This window comes from Carya illinoinensis, chromosome 14, assembly GCF_018687715.1.
Source record: "Carya illinoinensis cultivar Pawnee chromosome 14, C.illinoinensisPawnee_v1, whole genome shotgun sequence".
In the NCBI taxonomy this organism is placed as follows: Eukaryota; Viridiplantae; Streptophyta; class Magnoliopsida; order Fagales; family Juglandaceae; genus Carya; species Carya illinoinensis.
In genome coordinates this window covers 28972859-28997433 of record NC_056765.1, presented here as the reverse complement: position 1 = coordinate 28997433, position 24575 = coordinate 28972859, and the positions used below count along the sequence as shown (strand labels likewise).

Here is a 24575-nt window from a genome sequence, read left to right as displayed (position 1 = left end):
ACGCAAATACTTGTGTTATTTATTTAACTTTGATACCTTCCATTTTTAGTCATCGTCAAGTATCATTTGTTGCATGCATATTATCCAACCACCATTGACAACCATCATTGAAAAATGACATCTACGATCAAATCTTCCACTCCTCTACCATTTGAGGCCATATGACTATTGTTAGTCAATATGTCCAAAAAATGCATTAACATATAACATTTAAGTAGTCGAGGAGGGTAGAAGAGGTCTCAATTTTTCCTTGATGGAGGAAAATAATGATAAAATTATTAAAACCAACACCCACTTTCCCTTATATTTCGCATATTGTTGACTTTATGTATGATTATATGAACGTTATGACTGCTTAAAATCTATCAGTTGTGAATTAACTTCGACAAAAATTAAAAAAAAAAAGAATGGAAAAAATATGTAACACTACAAATGTTCTTTGGGAGTAAAAGAGTGTGAATAATAAATATTCAACCTAATGTTACCAAATTCAAACCAACCTCGTACGCATTACAAATTCAAACCAACCTCGTAGGCATTACAATAGTAATAATTGCCTAAGGCTACGTTTAGATGGTGAAATTATTTCATCTTATTTTATATTATCATTATAATTTTTTTAAATTTTTATACAAAATATAATAAATAATTCAACTTTTTCAAATCTCAAAATAATAATAATATTAAAAAATAATATACTAACAATATTTTATTTAATTTTTAACTTTTATTTAAAACCATCTATCTTATCTTACTATCCAAACCGTACCTTAATCATCCCCAACTTTCACTGTGAAGTCAAACCGACCCTTTCTATTTTTTTGTTTCCTTTTTCTATGATTGATTTAGATTGAATCCAACGATTAAGCAAATTGATTAGCAAGCTCTTGTGAATAGTCTCAAAATGGGTATCCTACATCAATTGGTAATAGCCATCAGCAAATCTGTCAAAACCCCAAGGCAGGAGGCCACGGGCCATGCCTTGACCAGCACCAGCCCATGCCAGGACAGCACGCCAGTAGCACTGTTGGCGTCGCTTGATTGCCCACAGACCGAGCCCTTGGTGAATGCTAGACCACGGTCACCCTCCATCAAGCAGCGAACAGTCGGCGCACGCACGCAAGTAAAGTTGTCACACCACACTCAGCGCACGGCTAGACTGCACGCACTGTCACAACCCCCAGAAGATTTGCCCGAGACCACACCTCGGCACGACCCATGGAGGGTCAGGACAGTCACATGGCTAGTCTGCTTGCATGCCTTGGCTCAAACCATGACACGCAGCGGGTGAGCATGGAGGCTACTGACCGCGCGCAGACCATGCGTGCAGGCTTGCGCGTGCCCTTGAGCGTGCATCTGCGCGCATGCATGCGTGCCCCCACACCACCTAGCAAGGCCAGTGGCATGCCCCCACAGGCACGCCATCCAGAGCAGGCTCCAGCCCGTGCCTTGCAGAGCAGGTTAGTGGCATGCCTCGCGGCGTGCCATCCAGCGCATGGCTCCAGCCCATGCCTTGCGGAGCAGGTCAGTGGGCATGCCAACTAGCGCATGGCTCTAGCCCATGCCTTGCAGACTCAGCACCCAGGCCACCAGCCTGGGTCATGTTGTGCACCATCATGGCTTACCTTCAGCAAGCCATGCCCATCATGCCGTGCACCACCATAGCTCACCTTCAGCAAGCCATGCCCACCATGCCGTGCACCACCTTGGCTCACCATCAGCTAGCCATGCCGCACCACCCTGGCTCACCATCAACCAGCCATGCCGCGCACTACCATGGCTCACCACCCAGCAAGCCATGACAGCACCACCTGACCATGGACCGACCTGACTACCGTGCACCACCTAGCCACCATGGGCCATGCATGCCACAGCTAGCCTTGGCCCATGGCCATTATCTTGTTAGTTATTTTATTTATTTAATTTGCTTTATTTATTTATTTTCTAGGGACCTATTGGGGGTTTCCAATTTGTTTTTCTTATAAATAGGACCTCCTTCATTTGTTTTAGGATCTTTTGGCAAACTCCTGGAGGGAAGACTCTTGTTTGAGAGATCACAAACTGGTGCCTTTGCACTTAGGCTTTTTGGATGCAATTCGTGAATCCCAAAGAGAGAATCACACTTTGCAATTTGTGAATAAGTGTGATTCAATCTATCTTGTTCTTGCAACTTGGTGCAATTCGAGAATCCAAGTTGTGTTTATCAATCTATGAGGTTTATTCATTACTTGTGCAATCCGTGAATCAAGTATTGATTATCCTTATTATGTGTTTGTTCATTCAAGTTCATTAGTATTTTGCTATTGTTCTTGAGCGTTCTTCGTTGTTCTTGAGTGTTCTTCATTTTGCACTCGAGCGTTCTTCATTGTTCATGCATGTTCTTCATTTTGTTCATGCATGTTCATCATTGTTCTTGAGGTGTTCTTATTGAAGTTGGCTCATTCAATCCGTCCAACCCCTCAAAATCGCCCACCATAGTGTTTGTCAACTTTCCATAGTTGATTGCTTCATCCATTTTACCCTAGCCGACCACCCCACTTTCCAATTAAGATTCCTATCATTTAGGAATCCTAATTGATCCCTAAAATCACTCCCATAATCAGCCATTCATATCTCCATCATATCCCAAGATTTTAGGAAGGTCATCTCCAAGATTCAAGGAAGTTTGACTTCCAAGATTTTAGGAAACTTCCTAAAATCTCTCCTCCATCAAATTTTGGCCAGCCCTAGCCATTCCCTCCACATCACTCATCTTCAATCCTAGCCACCCATCTTACATTTTCCAAACCCTAAACACATCATCCAAACCCTAAGCCTTTCTTCCAAGTGACGCCTACACCATAGCACTCACTAGTGTCGTGCGCCCATCACCCTTGAACCACACCATCACTCTTCATCTTCCATCACTTCATATACCCACCTTAGCCTAAACACTTAACCCCACCATCCCCAAGTGGTCATATTGACCACCTTTGCACGTGAGCCAAGCAAGAGAGGAACTAAGGTTCGGTCATCACAAGGCCATCATTGGCGTGGAGGACTTGGTGTTTTGGGTCTAGACCGAGGACCCCAACACACACGCCTAGTGCGCGTGCGCAGTGGACACGCATGGGCTATGCGCACACACCGCGTGCATGCATGGGCCGTGCGTAGGCACAAGGCCCATGCATGGCCTAGGCACCCGCACAGCGCACGCTTGCACACCCACCTTGGAATTGACAGTGCGGCTGCCCAGCAGGCCCACACATGCTGGCATGCCACTCAACGTCCTGGTCTTGACCTGGGCCATGCTGATCAACGCCCTGGCCTTGGCTAGGGCCTTGCTGCTCAACGCCTTGGTCTTGACTAGGGCCATGCTGATCAACACCCTGGCTTTGGCCAGGGTCTTGCTGACCAACGCCCAGGCACCACAGCCTGGGCCATGCAGACCAACGCCCAGACTCCACTGGCCTGGGCCATGCTTATACCAACCACGGTCCAACCCAGCGACTCATCAATGGTGCCCAGCCCACACAACCTGGGCCACACATGCAAGGACCATGGACCAGCCAAGGTTAGCCCGGCAGGCCAATCTGAAAACCCACGCGTGCAAGCATGAAACCTATGTTGTGAGTCATCCTGGCCACCCATGAGCCACTGACAGCATGAGGCCTTAACCAGGAGGCGTGGGCCCGGAACCATTTTCCCTTTGTAATTGTTTTAATTGCTTTCTAGTATAAGTGAGGCAATAGGCTATCACTTAGTTTTTTTTATCTTTGAACATTTGGACGAATTTGGCTTGTAAGCCCCCATAGACACATTGGTGCTTTGTCACTTAGGCTCCATTGGGTGCAATCCGTGAATCCCAAATGAGAAGGCTCACCCTGTGCAATTCGTGAATCAGGGTAACCCATTGTTTTCCTTTGATTAATGCATTGTTGAGGTATTTCAGCATTTTGGATTGTCTCTATTGCATCATATTTGCATTTGCTTGCTGATTATTTTGAACCGTTCGAGTGGGGCATCGCTTAAGGCAGCCACGAGTTGCCATTGAAGGGCATCTGGTTTGCACCAGGCCACCCTGGTCGAATCTGGAGTAAGGTCAGAGACAAGCTAACAATTACCACCCACCAGCTAAGCCACACGCCCAACCCTTGCCACCTGTCTAGCCACAATCGCTCCCCTACTTTGTAAGGAGTAACCAACCATCCCTTAAACTGCTCAGCCATCACCCACTCGGCCAACCCACTTAAACCACCCTTAGCCACGTGTGCTTCATCATCAGAAGACACCTATGTGAGACTTGGTCAGCCCCCCAAGCGAGTGACACCTGTGCTTGACTTGGTCAGCCACCATCAGGAGACACCTGGTGCCTGACTGGGTCAGCCCACCAGTAGGAGCCACGTGTGCCTGACTTGGTCAGCCAGCCACTTAACCACCTGATCCCACTCACAACCGTTTTTGACGATTCAACTCCTGCACATGCATGCATGCACGCCCAGTCACTAGAATCTCGCCTACCATCAGCCACTGATCAACCATACGAACTCAACCAACACCACCCATAACCATCACGGTCAAGCAAGTGGCAGCCCACATCGGTCATTGAGAAGCAAAAAGGGGCGAAGCAGTTTGGTGTCTAGGATCTCGACTAAGGACCCTATCAAAATCACCACATTATTGAAATAAGTAATTGAAAGGGACCATAAAAACTATATTTGTTAGATAGAGATTAAAATGATTTAACTCTACTTTCAAGTAATTTGAGCCTTCCACACAAGAAATTTAATTCTTACTTGAAAAGATCATCATTGTGAATTAAAATAGTCAATCACTTGAATTAAAATTACTAGATTGCATAGGAGAGAAATAGGCATTCTTTTTTAATTTTATATTTTTAATTGGAGAAACTTCTCTTTAAATTTCACGATGTGTACTTACAGAAAACTCTCTACCGAAACCCCAAACATTCTTGAGATTAGTCAAAACTTTATTCTCGAACACCCGTGCCAATAAAAAAATAAATAATCAAAATCCCATATCAGAATGTCTATGGGACATGGGAAAATCCCATTAGACCAAAGGCCTATTGGTAGTCGCTGGTTATGTGTAAGACACTGCTTCGTCCACTTACAGAAGCCACCTAAGTTTTAAGCGACGGTGTTGAAGTGTTTTGTCCTTTTAAAAAAAAACAAAAAACAAAATTTACAATATTTTTTTGTATATATTTTTTTAAAAATAAAAAAAAAAATAGAAAACACAATTCCAAAAAATAAACAAAAACAAATGTTAAAAAAAAAAAAAACACATTTCTGTAAAGAAAATCAGTAGACTCTCTGGGTGAGGCTATCATTTTTAGAAGGAGATATCACACCAGATGTCTACTGCAGCAGTAATTCAGGCTGGTAAATAGATCATATCAAAGCGCACAAAACATGCGCAAGCACCACGTAAAGGTCATATCTGTACATTTCAACATAGAGTACATATATTACAATTATACTGCCTTAAGGGCGGTTCAAATTTACAAACTTCAGCTGCACAACTATCTTAAGTTGCTCCAGAGCTCTCAAAGAGAGAAACTTCAAAGCAAGTATATGGCTAGATAATGAGAATAGTTATCCTATGTTTTTTACAATTATACTGCCCTAAGGGCTAAAGGGGGTTCAAATTTACAAACTTTAGATGCACAACTATCTTAAGTTGCTCCAAAGCTCTCAAAGAGAGAAACTTCAAAGCAAGTAAATGGCTAGATTATAAGAATAGTTACCCTATTTTTTTTTTTTTTTTTTTTTTTTTTGGGACCATGTCTTTAGATTCAATATCAGGTGCACTATGAAATTGTATAGCTCACTATGTCTCAGAACACACGATTTATCTTGAACTCTTCTGAAAATTCCAACTTCTCCATTTTACGTTGCTCATCCATCCAAAATCAATCAAAGGTTGCCCAGACTGCAGCTTAACAAGGTGGCTTCTATAAGGTAGTAGTATATTCTTGAGACCTGCCATTCATGGAGACAAAACCATTAGAATAATAGCAAAAAGTGATCAAAACCCAAAAAGAAAGAACATAATCCCCCCCCCCCCCCCCCCCCCCCCCCCCGGCGCCCAAAAAAAAAAAAAACCTGCCAGTCATGTATTTTTTGAACAATAATGCAAAAAGAAAAAGGATTTAACTAAAGAACAGGATTGTGATGCAATGTATACAGAATACCTGTAATGCACATCGTCTTATAAAGAACTGCAATCTGAGGATCTCCTTTTGTACTCATATTTGGTCTCTCCAAACACTCGAGAAACGCCAAGTCGGCCTGAAGTAGCTTGGCCTGATCATGAGTGTCATAACCAATATCATGGCAGTAGCAGCAGAAGTCCAACCAATCAATTGGCCGCTGGTCCCAAATTGGAGATCCATGATCTTTTCCACTGGACCAATTAGGTCCACAATAATGCCCATATCGAGGAAATAATTGTGAAAGAAATGCTCTTACACCTTTATGCCATGGAACCTTTGAAACATATGGTCTAAAGCGCAAAGGCACAACTTTGCCACCATTTTCAACAGCCCCAGGAGGTCGCGCTCGCCTCTTTAATCCTCTATTAACAGTGGCCGGTGTTTGAATTCTATCTCTAGCATTGATTGCCGAGGGAAACAATGAAAGCAAGGACCATCCCCACAACTTGATACCAAAGCAATCTTTCTGTTTAGATTGTTGGACAAGGGCACTCGTGGAATTCAGAGTTGTCACCATATCATTGCTAGGTTGGCCCCTAAACCATGGGAAACCACCGAGGAACCATAAATTCATGGTTGAGAAGTTCAAGAAGTCATCAAATTGAACAATCAAGCCAGCAGGAATCACAGATACGAGGGTCTTCCACCAAGATCACACAGCTATATCAAGCAAATACCACCTACACGAAAAAGAGTCAACCAATCAGCATAAACCCGCAATTTCTAGGCATTATCAGGCTCAGAAATACGAATTGGTTCTAAAATAGAATCATTTCACCATTTAACTCGCAAACTCTTAATGAAACAAAGATCAAGTCCCTGTCATTTTAACGGAAACACAAGTTTCTTGAACAGAATATTCCTAAAAACCGTGTTTCTTTGCTGAGAAAACGGAGGTAAAATGGGCCAAAAAAAGGAATAAGAATTCAAAAAGACTTCAACTTTCCACTTTTCAGAACGGGAAATTAAATTTTATTAAAAGAAAACATAACTCGAAATATGTCTAGTTTTAGCTTCCAGCGTTTCCTCAGCGATCGAGAAACAGAGCCAAACGCAATTATAGGACTATCATGTATACGGAAATAATGCACGAAAACATACAAATTTTGAGCTATATTTATAACTACGGAATTTCGGAGAAAAAAATAGCAAGAATCACAAACCCAAAATCGTTGGGGGAAAACTTACTTGCTGTAATCTATGGAGTAATGACTGCCACAAGTTCACAAACATGGATAGAAAGAAGAGAAGGAAAATGCAGACAAAGGGAGAAGAAGTTTCTCGATGACGTTTTTGCTTTTCAATTCCCCGTGGATGAAGTGGATCACGCGGACCCACTTTACCTCCGCCCAAACAAAAGCAAAAATAGGAATATTTAACGAGGAATCTTGCATACCATCATAAAATGTAAAGTATTTTATTTTATTTTAAAAATGTAAAGTAGTTAATTTAGGAAATAGAGAAATCGTTTATTAAAAAATTAATTTTTTTGTTATAAACTATATTGAATTGTATGATCACATTTAAATGCATAGTACATAGTATTAGCATAATACTAGCATAATGAGTTGGTCGACATATGCATAGTACATAGTGCTAGCATAGTACTAGCATAGTGAGTTGACCGACATATGCATAGTGCTAGCATAGTAAGCTAGTATAGTTCCCTTTGTACGTCTATATATATCGTTGAATTATTTAAGAAATTCATAAGTTTCATAACCTTTCTGAACTCTATCTCTTTCTCTCTCATTTTAAAAGTTTTATAATACGTTATGACTCTCTCTTTTCTATGACTTCATAACACGTTATCAGCACGAAAGTTCTGACGATTTTGAAACTAGTAGTCCTCTACTTCAAGTAAGTTTTTCAATATATTTTTATATTCCTTATTTATATATGTAAAAAATGTCAAATCTTACAAAATTGGAATTCGTTGCTCTTGACATTTCTGGAAAAAATTATTTATCTTGGATCGTTGATGCTGAGATCCATCTGGATGCGATGAACCTGGGAGATACAATTAAAGAAGGAAATCAAGGGTCCCTACAGGACCGTGCTAAGGCAATGATTTTCCTTCGGCACCATCTTCATGAAGAATTAAAAACTGAATATCTAACGGTGAAAGATCTACTTATTTTGTAGAATGATTTAAGGGGGAGATATGAACACCAGAAAACTGTAATCCTCCCAAAAACTCGTCATGATTGGATGCACCTGAGGTTGCAAGATTTCAAGAGTGTTAGTGAGTATAACTCTGCACTCTTTAAAATTAGCCCGCTATTGAAATTATGTGGTGAAAAAGTCACTGATGATGACTTGTTAGAGAAGACATATACTACTTTTCATGCCTCGAATGTGCTCCTGCAGCAGCAGTATCGAGAGCGAAAGTTCAAGAAATATTCTGAACTTATATCTTATCTTCTATTAGTTGAGCAAAATAATGAGCTTTTATTAAGAAATCATCAGTCACGTCCTACTGGTTCTATATCATTCCCTGAAGTGAATGGTACTAGATTTACATCATTCCCAGAAGCGAATGGTACATCTTTTCAAAGAAAACGAGGGCGTGGACGTGGTAGGAAAAACTATGGAAGTGGAGGTCCTAAAAGTGACCACACTGAAAGGAACAATAATAGATATACACCGTACCACCAGAAGTGGTTCAACTCAGAGAAGGGCAAAGGTCCCCAAAACAAATTTTTAAAGAAAGATGAAGATGGATGCCATAGATGTGGTATGACTGGACATTGGACTCGTATCTGTCGTACAGATAAGCACTTGGTTGACTTATACCAATCTTCTATAAAAGAAAAAACAAAGAAATTTGAAACAAATTTTACTGAACTATCATATGCTTTAGATTTTATAAATGGAGAAGATATTACAAGCCTTGATGTTTCTGATTTCTTTGAGGATTCTAGTGGTAGAGTTGATCATGGAAGTGTTCCTTTTTAATTAATATATTTCTTTTATATTATTATAAAATATTTTTATATTTTGCAATGTTTTGTAGTAATGAAAGTTTTATTTATTCTTTTATACTTATTGATGATATGATTTATCTGAGAATGGAAATGGAGCATCCCTGAAGGATCGCCCTAAATTAATAATTTTATTGAATATTTCATATGAGTGATACTTATACCAAAAACTCATTATGATTTATGCATCTGAAGTTGCATAATTGAAATTGTGGAAAGAATATATATTTGAATGAACGTCTCGAATGTGCTCCTGAAGTAGCAATATCGAGTATGCTCCTGAAGTAGCAATATGAAATGCAAACGTTTACAATATATTCTAAATCTGTATCAGTGACTGAATAAAATAATGAGTTTTTGATAAGAATCATTATTCACATCTTACTAGATCTACATCATTCCCTGAAGTGAATGATAATGAATTTATATCATTCTATTCCCTGAAGTGAAAAGAATGATGCGTTTCATTCAAAGAAACTAAGAGATTGGACGTGATAATAAATATCTTTTTGGGCCAGAAGCTCGTATTGGAAAAACTGTAAGCTTTCTCTTTGAGATGATATTATACAAATTATTGAATCAAATATTATGATGCATCAAAAGGTAATATGATTCAAAATATTTGTATCTTTTCAGGGTTATCTTGATCATCCAAAATCAATTACAAGAAGTTGAATGATTTTCATATAGACGTCCATAAAAGAACCAGAAGATTCTTTTACTATAAAGTTTTACCACCAGAAATGAAAAGAAAAATTTGCTTGAAGCAAATAAGATGAAATTATTCGACATTATCTTGATTATCATATGTGAACCAGAAGTTCAGATGATAATTAAATTTTGGATACAATAAAATAAAAATGTCTCATATTCTAGCTGCTAAAATCCCAGTAAGGATTGAAGTCCCTGTAGGACAATTAAGAAATTCAGCAGTCTAAAGACATGTATAAAGGCATGTGAGATTTATCGATACAAAAGATAGAATATCTCAAAAGAGAAAGGCACAAATAATTTGGTGCTCCTGAAGAGGCCATACCCACAAAACAAGCAATAAAATCCATCCAAATTCTCTGTATAAAATTCTCCTATATAAACTCTTGAAGAGTGCCTCCTGAAGAGGTTTTTCATGAAAATGTCTTTCCTTGAAGAGGGACAGGTACCTGAAAATAACGAGATCTCGTTACATTTCATGAATAATGGAGAAATTATGGATAGAAATAAAATTGTTGTCGACAATGTATTTCCATATGAGATGACAATTGATATTACCAGAAGTAATGATGAAAGTGAATCAAGAATCGTCGAAGAATACGACGTAAAATATTGGCCAAATTTGAAAAAAAAAACAATTCCCTGCAGAATTGATTTACTAGTAAAATATGATGCATCGGGACTTATAGTCCAAACACCTAAAGAGGTGATGCTTGTTGAATGTCAGTGGGTATTTATGGAAAGGAAATAAAAATGTGATATATAAATCACGAGTTAGTTTCTCAATTCCTGCAGAATTGATATCACTAAGTAAAATGTGATAAATATGGATTTGAAGTACAAACACCTAAAGAGGTGATTTTTATTAAATATCAGTGGATATTTATATACATGATATAAAAAGTCTGAAACTTTTAATATGAAAATGTGATATAGAAATCACAAGTTAGTTTCTCGAAGAAACAATATTGATATGATTTTAAAGTGGTTGAAATCATATTGAGATTTTTATTAGCTTGAAAGTTACCGAGAGTTTGGATATGCATGATTAACTGCATATTTATATGGATCATTGGATCATGATATATATATGAAAATCCCTGAAGGATAGAAAATGTCTGAAGCTTCTAATATGAATATATCTGGAAATATGTATTCTATCAAGTTTCAAAGATTCTTATATGATCTAAAGCAATCCAAACACAAATGAAAACAAGCTATAATTGCAGTTTATATATATGATTTAAATGTCATTGAAGTTCCAGAAGAGCTCATAAAAACTGCACATATTTGAAATATAAATCTGAAACCCTTGCGGCTTCAAGGGGAAGATGGATGATGTTATTAGTCATGAAATACCATCTTTTAATACAATTAGTATTTCAGATTTATATTATGGGTTTGATATGAAGTGTGCATTATTAAAGAAGAAATAAAAGGGAGCACACAGAACATCTACCAAAAGATAGAAACACAAATATGAATATTTGTGAAATATTATTTTATTATCTTGAAGCAAGAATTACAAAAATTTGAGACACTTTGCCTCATTCTTCAAACGCTCTTGTTCTTAAAGAATCTGCATAGCATCCCTATCTAAAGGGGTGGGCAATCGAAAAGAAGATTTAAGCAAGGATTTTAAATTCCTATTCTCTTTCTTTATTGATTCTATCTTCATGTTGGATTCCAGAAGAAGTCGCTGAAGTATAGCAATATTCTCGTGGAGATTGTCAACTCCACAAGTTCTGGATTGCAGTCGCTGAGAAAATGCGACAATGGATGATGAGTATCGGGTACCGAGACTCACAAGCTCATAGATAACTTCATTATCTGACCTACGAGTCAGATCATTATATTGCATGATAGCACCTGTGGTAGAAGCAGGAACAGCTGATGAACGAGGTGCAGAATACCTTATATATTGATCCTGAGAAGATTGCTGAGCCATTGCAGAGATAGATTGCAGGATAAGAATGCAGAAAGAGATTGCAGAGTAAAAATGCAGTATGATTACAGAAAAGTGAAGAAGATGAGATGCGAATGAAGATGAACTGAATATCTCTTTTATAGAGAAAATTATGATACAACATCTCTCGTGAAGCAAGAGAAAAGAGATGGAATATAACTTCATAGCTCTGCGGCGTCTGACAGCACGCCTGACAGCTGCGGTGCCTGACAGCACGCCTGACACCTACAGAGGAGTTGAAAATCCGCGGTGCTTGTCTGATTTTAAAAGGCTGGCCACCGTTTTTATTAAAAAATGAGGTTAGCGGTTTAATGTTGATGAATTCTCCACTAACTGTGTTATTTACAAGAACTCCAGAAGAGTACAACTCTAGAAGAGTAGTGATGAGCAGAAAGATCCAGTTGTGATTATTTTATCAACATGGATCAAGTCCACAGTTAGTTGGATGTACAGATGCAAGTTATCTTTCAGATACACACAAGAAGATCATTGCAATTCATGAGAAGAAAGTTGAAATTGATATCAAGAAGGTACGGTCAAGTAAAAATCTGGCAGATTTATTCACTAAAGCATTACCAACTGCAACATTTAAGAAGATTATGCAGAACATTGGAATGCGGAGGTTTGAAGACCTGTTATCATGCACTACCAACTGAAACATTTAAGAAGATTATGCAGAACATTAGAATGCGAAGGTTTGAAGACCTGTTATCATGCACTTTTCAGGGGAAGTAATGTCTTGAAGACTTGTGCTGATTGTACTCTTTTTCCTTCGCTAAGGTTTTATCCCACTGGGTTTTCTTTTGCAAGGTTTTAATGAGGCAATCCTAAAGCACTCGGCGATACACATGAATACTGTATTCTTTTTCTTTCGCCATTGGTTTTTTCCCACAGGGTTTTTCCTTGGCAAGATTTTAACGAGACATATTCTTTAAATATGGTCATCCAAAGGGGAAGTGTTATAAACTATATTGAATTGTATGACCACATTTATCTAGTCGTCAAATGCATAGTGCATAGTGCTAGCATAGTACTAGCATAGTGAGTTGGTCGACATATGCATAGTGCATAGTGCTAGCATAGTACTAGCATAGTGAGTTGGCCGACATATGCATAGTGCATAGTGCTAGCATAGTAAGCTAGCATAGTTCCCTTTGTATACCTATATATATTATTGAATTCTTTAAAAAATTTATAAGTTTCATAACCTTTCTGAACTCTATCTCTTTCTCTTTCCTTTTAAAAGTTTTATAATACGTTATGGCTCTCTTTTTTCTATGACTTCATAATATTTTTTTATTTATAGATCTTATATTTATTTTTTAAATGATTATACATTGCTTGTATGCTCACAATTATAAATATTATTTCTTTTGGTTCATGGTAAAAAATGCCATAAAATTAAACTTTACATGGTTTTAATAACATGTTAGATCTTTATTTAAAAATGAGTAATGTTCCTTATCATTTTAATTCTTATCGTCTTTTTATCATCTCATGATGTGATATTAAATTATTGAATATTATTTAATATATTTTACTTGTAAACCTATTATTTAATATTACAGTATGAGATAATGAGAAAATAAATGATAAATAGAATTTTTTTTTTATAAATCTAATTTTTAAGGCATCCAATATATTATTGATCTGGAAGTCTTTTGTGTTAATAATATTAAAAAATTACTGATATGATCTATTATATTATCAAGTTAGTCTGTAGAGCACACCATCCAGAATGATAAGATTTGTTTTATAATATTTAAATTTTAAAATTTATCTTTTAAATAAAATTATGTCAGATACGTACTTTACTAAATATATTCTACACACTATTTTATAAATATTTTTTTTTTCAAAAGAAAATATTATAATTTAATAGATCATGCCAACTCACTTCAATTTATTATTTTTATTTTTGTAAAATCTTTGCATAACCTAACACTTCTCTTTAATTATGAATCGAAATGCTAACCTAAGCTATAGACCATCCTTGCCTTGGAGAAGCATGTTGGCTGGGGTGAACTTATTGAAAGAGGGTCAACAATGGAGGATTGGCAATGACAGAAAGTTAGGATATGGAAGAACAGATGGTTACCCAGGTCTATTTTATTAGCAACAGGAAATAGGAACTATGGAGATAATAAGGTGGAATGAGTATCAGATCTGATGGAGCCTGTGTTGAAGAGATGGGATGAAACTATACTCAACAAATGGTTCTCTCAGTAGGAGGTGAACCTCATCAAAGCCATCCCTATCAGTTTGAGGATAGACTTATCTGGGGTGGAACAAACAATGGAAATTTCTCAGTAAAAAGTGCCTACCACTTACATAGGCAAATTCCCTCACTCCAAGAAGGTGAGACCTCGATTGACCATGCTCAGAGTGACATCTAGAAATCCATGTGGAAACTGCAAGTTCCCAATGCAGTTAGAAGTTTTCTTTGGAAGGCATGTAATGAGGCTCTCCCTACTTTTGACAATTTGCAGAGGAGAAAACTGAGAGAACAGAACATATGCCCAATCAGTAAACTTAAAAGAAAAACTTCAAGCCATGCATTATGGGGATGCAATGCTGCAAGAGATGTGTGAAGCCAAACCAGTATCAAAATTTTGAAGATGTTCCTGCAATGTGACCTGTTTAGAGATATTTGGGAGCAATTGACAGTAAAACTGCCAAAAGATGAACTTGAAATGAATGGTTTGCTTGCAAGACTCATATGGAACAGAAGAAATGAGGTTGTGCATGGCAAGGATTTGAGACATCCTAACTCAATTATAGTTCAGGCCAAAGAGGATCTGAGATTCTTTCACCTAGTCAAGACCAAGGAGGTGAGGCTCTCTGTTGCTGTTTGTCCTAACAAAGTGCAGAAATGGAGAAAACTATGGAAATTAAAACTGAATTGAAATGTTGCTTTAAATGACTCATTGGGAGTAATAGGTATTGGAGCCATAATCAAGGACTGCCAAGGCATGGTCTTAGGGCAAACAGGAAGCTAAAACTATCACCCTTAATAGCTAAGGCTTATGCCATGTTGGTGGCTATCCAGTTCTGTAAGGAAAGTGGCTTTACTGATCTAGTGCTTGAAGGAGACTTATTGCAGGTGGTTCTCAAAATGCAAAACTCAGCAATGGATTGGAGTGAAGCTAGTCTAATCCTCGAAGATTCAACATCTATCTTGAACCCTTTGACAAATAGGAGTATTGAACACACAGAGGAATGCTAATATGGCTTTTCATTTGTTAGCCAAGGATGCCCTCAACCGTGTTGAAGATGTTTTTGATCTTGAATTTATCCCTGAATGTATTAAGCTTGCTGTCCTAAGTGACTCTTTGTAATCAGTTTGCTTGAGAAATGAAATGGTGATATTGATTTCAAAAAATAAAAAATAAAATTATGAATCGAAATGGTCACCTATTTACGTGACTAGCTAGTCGCCAACTAGCCACCAACATGTTTTGACAAATCGAATTAATGAAGCACAGAATGTTGCTTCATTCTGTTGCATACCTCCACTTGCAATTCGAAAAACACAGAATGTTGCATCGTTTATGACCCAAAAAAATAATAATAATAAAGAAAGAAAGAACTCGAAGAACAGAAGGAGAATAGTCTTCCAAAAATTCCAATCACATTCTCTCTGAAAAGTGAAGAAAAGATTAAAAGAAAAAAAAGCTTTAGATATGAAACAGTGGACATTAAACAATACAACATCCAACTACAGATCAAAGTTATATACGTTATAGTGTAGAAGGATATACAACAAGATGTCAGGCAATCTTCTCCCCAGCGCAGTTAATGAAGCATCATCTTCGCTCAGTCAATTCCATGGTGGGGGTAATGTTCTAAAGACAAAGTCTTGCGAAGACGTTGTGCTGTAGTTCAAATCAAGGTTGTGGAGCTGTTCCATGAGCTGAGAACGTCTTTCTTTGAAGAAATCAAGACGTGTTGTCAATTCAACCAATGTAGAAGATGCTGCAGATGGATGTCTTGGATACTCCATCTGAAACCAGGTTACAGAGTCAATATCAAGGCATAATTTGGAAGGTAGATATCAATCAAGGAAATACTTGGTGGAAATCTGAAAACAGTGCAGATGGAAAAATTGGAAATACTTTCCAATGCAGAGTTGCAAAAATTGATGGCTTTGTCCGTAGTTAGTGTTGGATTTAACAAGATAACTTCTCAAATCAAATCAAGTCTGAAAATAATTGAACAGCTTTATTAAGAAGTGTCAACGATTTATCACGAAGGAATGCTTGCCTCCACTGCTCTGGAAATGGAAGGCACGGTGGCAGAATCAACAGCACAAAGTTCATCCATCGGAATTCCGGTGGATGTGTCAGTACTTTTAGAATCACCCAGGCTTGTTGAATCAATAATTTTCTTTCGAGAAGGCTGCTTGATATTGCTGCCAGATGCTAACACCTGTCCCTTAATACCCCTCCAGTCTGTTCCTAACAAGCTCTCCTGAACCAACTTGGTTGAATCATTCTTTGAAACAAGAGTTTTGTAGGGAGAGGGAGAGAGAGATCTTGGAGACAATGAATGATGTAAAAGAACAAGCAGGATCTTAGAAAGGAGATAGGTTAAATGACAAGCGTTGATCAGAAATTCGAAAAGCAAATGATATAGATAGGAAAGGACTGATGGCTTTGGCATGGTATTAGAGCCTTGTTTGTCTAGAAGTTCTTGTCAAATCCTCAGAATTCTAAATCCCCGCTGATAAAGCAACCAAGTTTTCAAATGCATGTCATTCTCGATGAATCATTTCTTTTCTAAGTCATTCTTGATGAATCATAAACCCAAGATACACCAATATGGGAAGGCAAAAACTTGTGGATTGTTAAGAACCATCAGAGAAGCAAGGAGCAAACCAATTCCCAACTACTATAGCCCATTTCAGGGAGAATAATCTAGATAAATTTTAATCACGTGGCTTTTGAGGATGCATTTTTAATATTACTGAGGAATATGCTATGAGAAGGATGGATGCTATGCTGCATGTGATAGCTTTAGTCAATGTGTCAAAGCTGTACAGGGTACAGGATCTTCCTGGTTCTAGGACTTGGCTCAGTTAACCTAAATGATGAGAAGAGATCAAACAGATCATATAAATTTACAAAGGTAGACAACATACTTCGCAGTCTCCTCCCACCCATAAAAAATACAAAAGAAAAAAAGAAAACCTCCAGGATACATATTTTAAGTTAAAAAATTAAAATTGTTTACAAGTGATGAGGTCATTTTCTGGATGGGTCTCAAACCACCCTTCAGATTAATGAGATTTTTTTTTTTTTTTGGCACTGGGGTGTCCAGGAATTGCGTCCCGACTAATCCCGGGAGTGCACAGGTCCTATGCAAGGAGTTTCCCCCAAGTGCACCTCAGGTAATTCAAGAAGAAAATCCCCCGATTCGATGACCCTTAGAGATTGTTTGCCCCCAAGGGGATTTGAACATTAAACCTTGGAGGAGCATACCCCCAAGTACAAGGCCTTTACCACTTGAGCCAACCCCTAGGGGTTTTAGATTAATGAGAAATAAAAAGAGTAAAGAAAGAAAACAGTCAAACAAATCCAAGAGAGACAGAATTTAAATAAAAATAAGATGATGAACGGTTTGTTTTCGTAGATGAGATAAGATGAGTTGATATGAAAGTTGAAAATTGAATAAATTATAGTTAGAATATATTTTTTTAATATTAATTTTTATTTTGGGATTTGAAAAAGTTGAATTGTTTATTTTATTTTGTGTGGGAATTTGGGAAAATTGTAATGATTAGATGAGATGAGTTGAGAAGTTTTGTGAAAACAAATGAGTTAGCATCTCTTCTCATGAAATCCAATCTGATAAATGAAAACTTACAAAACATACCTCAGTCCTCTGTTTCCGGTCATGATTATAATATGCAAGGGTTGTATCAAAATCTTGCTGAATAAATCTCCTGCAGTTATCAAACATGCATATATAGTAAGAACGCAAGTTGAAAAAGTTTTGAGACACTATATTGCAGCATCTTCTATGGTCACCCGAAAGAATTTTTACATCCCTATTTTTTTTATTTATACACTGGTATTTAACAAAATGGAAACAGAAACATATATATCAATGTTGATAAAAGGACACGATACAATTGATATGTCTCCCAATGATGATCAGCATGTAGACTTCACTATAATGCTTTAAGTTCAAACTCAAAAACGTGCACACCTTCATAATTTGAAAAATGTTATGTTCAAGGAGTCCTTGATTTTCAAAAGAGTCATTAAAGTTAGGTGCAGGCTATATACCCGACCTGGGTTGGGTCGGTCAGTTGTCTGGTTTAGGGTGTCACAATACTGACAGCCCCAGCCTGAGTATTCCCTCTTTACATACTTCTGTTTCTCAGATATCCATTTAGAGTTTCATGACTTCCACTGCTGCCTTAACCACATCTCATTCAAACTTTTTTTTTTGATAAGTCACATCTCATTCAAACTTAAATCTCTCGCAATCTCTTCTTGTCTTCTACCTCCATCGCTATCATTCAATACTGACTCACGCAATGCAAGCACAAACATCCCATAACTCTCCATTCCAGATTTATTCAATTCTTGAAACACCCTTATTGACTGAGAATAGAACTACTGCAACTTATAAATCTGAAAATTCCCAAAAAATGCTTCTTCCTTGTTCTTGTTGCTCCCACATCACCATAAGATGAGCAAGTTGAGAACACACGCGTGAAAATATTATAGTTTATGTAAACCACATACATTTTTTTTTTTTTTTTGCCGGGGAACCCCTCCAAGGCAGGCCTTTCAGACCCACCCCTGCAGAGTAGATCCCAGTCTCGTGCACCGCATTATCGGAAGTTTCCCTAGTAAACCACATACTTAAATGCACATTGCCATGATATCTCTAGAATAAGGAGTTAAAACTGGAAATAATAGCTTTGACGGGTAGCAATAAACCTTCATGATGCATAAAAAGTTCCTTCTTGTTCAGCTTGACAACTAGTAGTACCCATACAATCTCTCTCTCACTCTTTATGAACTTTAACATAGGGACAATATCAAAATATTTGGCAAAATGAAACGTTAAACTGATGTCACAATGTGGTGAGATATCATACTTGGAAGCTTGAGAACAGACCCACTGGCATCAAGGAATTAAGGATGCTACTACTAATACATGAATATCATAAGCTGATTATTAAAAGTAGATTGCATGATTCACAAACTCACTGTTGGGAATTATGATTTTGGACATGTCCATAACGGTCGCACGCATCCGAGAGTGAACCATAGTGATGCTGCCTTTGCTGATTAAGTTGATGGTGGAGTTCTGCAACTTTCTGCTTCAGCCTGGCCACATCTGCTTCAGCAAGAGCAATCTCCTCTAGCTCAGCCCTCGTCTTCACATCAGTTTAAAGTCATAAGAATATCTATTAAAGCATTTGAGAAGAAAACAAGGAGCAAAGACCTCAAAGATCTACACAAACCTTAGAATCCATGTCACGTGAACTGGAAAACTGTCCAGAAGACATGCTCAAACCAACTTCCAGAGCGGCTCTAAGGTCTCTTTCAGCTTGCAACTGCTCTTGCAATCTTGAAACCTACACAGTCAATAACGAGTTAGAAGATACATGAAAACAGTGCTATAAACCTGAGGTTTTAGGTATTTCCCACATGAAAATAGGCAAGGTTGGTAAGGCAGTGTATATTAGCAAGTGTGATAAAAACATGAGAAAAGTAAAAATAAGTTTCTTAGATATTTCACCCTAGCAAAAGACGTCAGCAATTGTTGTCAAATTGAACAGTGAACCTAAGAATACCATGTTTGGCAATAAAAAATGTTGGAAATATTTGAGAATTTTGAGAGTTTGTTTGAGATTAGGTTTTGGGAAAGGAGAGAGAAAATTTTGAATAAAAATATTTTTAAAATAATTATTGTATTGAAGTTTGTGAAAGTGGATAGATAAAGTTAAAAAGTTGTTTGAATATAATTTTTTAAGATTATTTTTTGCTTTTGTATACTTCTTGTGTACATGGGCTATGCCTATTTCATTCATATCAATATAATTTACTTCTTACGTATTAAAAAAATAAGATCATATTTTGTTTCGAAGTTTGAAAAAGTTGTATTGATTGTTGTGCTTGAGAAATAATTAGGTAATAACTAGATGAAAAGTTGAAAATATGAAATAGAGAAGTTTTTTGATATTAAAGATGTTTGGTTTGATTCAGAAAAATTTTGGAAATTTCTAATAAACCAAATATGGCTGTTAGTCCCCTGTTCAAGCCCTGCTCTGATTTGGTCTTTCTTTTTATCTCTCTCTATTGACTGTTGAACCTAAGTGCAGGTGCACAGATAACAACTCTCTGTAGAAAGGTTGAGAATGATTAGATGGGTACACAGAAACTAACAAGAACAAATAATGTAATATACTTTTAGTCTGTATAGCAATAAGAAACAATAATATATTTAACATCTAAATTGGTGATGCCAGCACGATATGTGGAACATCTGACACTAACAAACTTAGAACATGCAACGCCATGTAAATTTTATGCCATAAATTGAATGGTTAGGGAGAGAATACATCTTGTTCAAGTGCCAAGCGCCTCTCATGTAAAGCTTGCTTCCTTCTCTCCAAGCTTGCTTGTAAAATTGCATTTCCTTTAGCCTATTAATAAACAATGCTCAATCTTGTTAGTAACAAAAACATCACATTTTAGCATATAGTGGCTTCAATATTAATATGATGACAAAAGCAATATTACCCCCTTTGCAATCCTGTGTTGTAAGTCATTTTTGGCAATCTCAAGCCTCTGAATAGCAAGCCTATAAGCAATAAACCAAATCATTTTGTATACATATACTAAAAAGAGCTTGTTTATTTCAGATGGTGGCTAAAGCTTAAAAAAAAAATTAATCCAAATTTTATTGATCATAAAATAGAAAAAGACCCAAGTGTACAAGACATATACAAGAGCATCGCCTATACATGCTAGTTTAGTGATGCAAGGAACTCATGAAAAGTCATGCCATTCAAATCAATTACAATAGACCAACTGAGTATGGTACTGAAAAATATATTTCTAAGCTCATCCATTGACTGCTTTCGATCTTCAAAGGTTCTTTCATTCCTCTCCCTCTAAATACACCACCATAGACAAATTGGAACCATCTTCCATACTGTTGCAACCAATGGAGGTAGCAATCTCACAATGAAGTAATAGATGATCAACGGACTCTCCAATCTTTTTGCATGTACAACACCAATCCATGACTATGATGTGGTGTTTCCATAGCTTGTCTATTGTGAGGATCTTCTCCAAGGAAGCCATCCATACAAAAAACAATTGCCGTCAAGGGTACCTTTGTCTTCCAAATACTACTCCATAGGATTGGATTTGTATTATGTGTCCACGGCTTGATAGTAGGAGCAGACTGTGAACTACCCTTTTCTAGAAGGGTGCTAACAAATCTTGTCTTCAACTCCCCTCATTGTACAGGTAGAGTACACAGTACACTAGATCGTAGAACTCCGAAAAAGCATCCACTTCCCAATCTGGTGCATCTCTAAAAGATGTAACGTTCCATTGGGGAGTACAATTGGATAGGATTAAGAGGTCTGCAATTGAGGCTTCTTTCATTCTTGCTATGCCATAGAAACTTGGATAAGCTTCCTTGAGTGCCGTAATGCCACACCACACATCGTGCCAAAATTTGATTTTGGACCCATCATCTACCTCAAAAAGGATATTTCTTGAATATGTGTCCCATCTTCTTCTTATATATTTCCATTGCCCCAATCCATATATGGCCCACTTAAATCATTCAAACGCCATCCTCCCCATGGTTCACCATACTTCAATTCCATGACTATCCACAATGCTCCCCATTCATTACGATATCTCCATAGCCATCTGCCAAGCAAAGCTTTGTTTAAAAATTGCAAATTTCGAATACCCAATCCTCCTTCCGGGATGGGGGCGCACACCGTGGCCCCTTTTACTAGGTGAAATTTAAACTCATCCTTCATCTCCCCCCCCCCCCCCCCCCCCCCCCCCAAAAAAAAGAAAAAAGAAAAAAAGAAATCCCGTTGGAGTTTCTCCATGCAATAAGCTACCTTGGTATGAATTGGAAATAGTGATAAGAAGTAGGCTGGCAAGTTAAAAAGGGTACTTTGTTAAAGTGACCCTACCACCTCTGGATAACTAGCCAATTTCTGGTCCATTTTTTCCAGTACATCATAATTTCAAGATAGGAGTAAATGGAATCTAAACTGGTACCAGACTTCTCCATTTGTCTGACATCTCCTTGTTTACAAGTTCAGTGAATAAGATAATTAACAGAGAATTTACCACATCTACAGTTAGTTACTAAGAACAAGGTTTCCTTCCATTAAGCAACAATTTGGAAAAGGTCACCACTAGTTGACCATTAAGCCAACCCACAAATGCTATTTAGCAATTAATGCGACTATCATAAGGAAATCTTCAAAGTTTTGACCTTCAACTGTTTGTGATATGAAACAAATACTTCAATAAGGCAATGAAGACAGAAAAAGGATGTGGACAGCTTCTCCAAAAAGAGAAAAAAATGACTAACTGAAGGGAAGGCAATCATGCATTACACGGAAAAACCATGGATGTAAAAGTACCTATTTTCTATGCAGAAAAAGACTCAATAACTATGGACCTCTAGTCTTGAGATAAAATCCAAGCAGATGTCCAACACCAACTAACTTTTTTTTTTTTGATAAATAAATAATTATATTGATCAAAGAATGGCAAAAAGCCTGAATTACAACTCTGATACCCCACCTAAGTGGATACATTAGAGGCAAGAAAATCTCGAAGGGCCATGCCATTAAAATCTACAGCAATGGCCCAACTACAAAGAGTTCTAAAAAATAGGAATTTAAGCTCCTCTATAGATCTTTCCTTGTCCTCGAAAGTCCGCTCGTTGCGCTCCCTCCACAAACTCCACAAGATGCAAATAGGGATCATCTTCCACATAGCTCTGATCGGTTGTCTGCCTCTTATGCTAGGCCAACTAGCCAACGTTGCCTCCACCGTTTTTGGCATCACCCAAACCATTTCCAAACGAACGAACACTTCATTCCATAGAGTCCTTGCTACCTCGCAATGTAACAGAAGATGATTTACCGATTCTCCCTCTCCTTTGCACATGCAACACCAGTCTGCGATAATGATCCTTCTTTTCCTTAGATTATCAGTGGTAAGAATCTTGCCCAAAGAAGCTGTCCATACAAAGAAAGAGGCTTTTGGAGGTGCCTTGTGACTCCAGATCTTTCTCCAAGGGAAATGAGAGTTGGACTCTGGGGTGAGAGCCTTATAGAAAGACTTGACCGAGAAAGTTCCTTTTCTTGCTGGAATCCACCACATGATATCCTCTTGCTGGCTGTTAACTCTTATAGCATAAATAAAACTGTAAAAATCAGCAATGCTACTCATCTCCCAATCCTGAACTGCTCTATCGAAATTAATGCTCCAAGAAATCTGTCCCCCCGACACCTCCATAGCATCTGCCACTAATAAATCCTTTACACTTGCCATTTGAAAAAGAGAGGGGTACAAGTCTTTTAAAGCCCTACTATCACACCATATGTCATTCCAGAATTTAATCCTGGTTCCTGTACCCACCTGAAGCTTAACAAAGCGGTTGAACACCTCCCAGCCTCTTCTGATGTGTTTCCACAATCCAACTCCATGAGCCCCACTAACTTCCCTAGTACACCACTCTCCCCATAAGCCTCCATATTTCTTTTCAATGACCAATTTCCATAGAGAATCTGGTTCCATGGCAAATCTCCATAGCCATTTGCCTAATAGTGCCCGGTTAAAAACCCTTAGGTTCCTAACTCCCAGACCTCCCCCCGGGATAGAGCGGCATACCTGTTTCCATTTAACCAAATGAAACTTGAATTCATCCCCCAAACCCCCCCACAGAAAATCTTGTTGGAGCTTCTCGATACGGGTTGCCACACTTGCTGGTATCGGGAATAGAGATAAGAAATATGTAGGTAAGTTAGATAATGTACTTTTTATCAAAGTGATTCTCCCACCTTTGGACAAGTACATTCTTTTCCACCCCGCCAACCGCCGTTCTATTTTCTCAATCACTGTATCCCATATTGAAAAAGCCCTCGAGACACTCCCCAACGGAAGCCCCAAGTAAGTAAGAGGGAAAGAGGCTATCTTGCAACCCAACGTTCTTGCCAAGAGGCGAGTGTTAGGAACAGACCCGATTGGCACCAATTCTGATTTGTCCAGATTTACCTTCAATCCTGAGACTGCCTCAAAACAAAAAAGTAGGGCCTTTAACGCTTGAACCTGCCTTTGGTCTGCTTCGCACATAATCAAAGTATCATCTGCAAATAATAAGTGGGAGATATTGATAATACCCCTACTCGGGGTTCCGATCGGGAAACCTGATATATCACCATTCGCGACCAAAGCCGATAGCATCCTGCTTAACGCCTCCATGACTATGACAAATAGCAAGGGTGATAGTGGGTCCCCTTGTCTCAATCCACGTGAGCTATGGAAAAAACCCACTGAGACTCCATTCAATAAGATAGAGAATTTTGCCGATGAAATGCACCAATGGATCCATGTTCTCCATCGCTCTCCAAAACCACACCTCCTTAATAAATGAAGGAGGAAATCCCAGTTAACATGAT

General features: G+C 38.0%; 2 protein-coding genes across 6 annotated transcripts in view; both read right to left on the bottom strand.

Moving 5' to 3' along the window:
* Positions 1-5415: 5415 nt before the first annotated feature.
* LOC122293226 lies at positions 5416-7562 on the bottom strand. 2 transcript variants are annotated; one of them, XM_043101744.1, is made up of 3 exons: positions 7406-7562; positions 6197-6897; positions 5416-5984 (listed from the first exon to the last, which is right to left on the bottom strand). In XM_043101744.1, the coding sequence occupies exons 2-3, from the start codon at positions 6789-6791 to the stop codon at positions 5854-5856; spliced, it is 726 nt and encodes a 241-aa protein (XP_042957678.1). In that variant the 5' UTR covers positions 6792-6897; positions 7406-7562; the 3' UTR covers positions 5416-5853. The 2 variants fall into 2 exon arrangements, with proteins under 2 accessions (XP_042957678.1, XP_042957679.1); XM_043101745.1 differs by lacking the exon at positions 7406-7562 and adding an exon at positions 7210-7356.
* Positions 7563-15468: 7906 nt separating this feature from the next.
* LOC122294292 (rho GTPase-activating protein 7-like) overlaps positions 15469-24575 on the bottom strand; it is a 77429-nt gene continuing 68322 nt past the window's right edge. For 2 of the 4 annotated variants that reach the window (XM_043102906.1, XM_043102904.1), the window contains exons 16-22: positions 20644-20704; positions 20463-20546; positions 19362-19475; positions 19105-19274; positions 17753-17822; positions 16142-16357; positions 15469-15881 (exon numbers count right to left, since the gene is read on the bottom strand). In XM_043102906.1, coding sequence (XP_042958840.1) covers positions 15699-15881; positions 16142-16357; positions 17753-17822; positions 19105-19274; positions 19362-19475; positions 20463-20546; positions 20644-20704 — 898 coding nt within the window. In that variant the 3' untranslated portion in view covers positions 15469-15698. The remainder of the gene's footprint in view (positions 15882-16141; positions 16358-17752; positions 17823-19104; positions 19275-19361; positions 19476-20462; positions 20547-20643; positions 20705-24575) is intronic. The other 2 variants (XM_043102905.1, XM_043102907.1) reach the window with 2 other exon arrangements.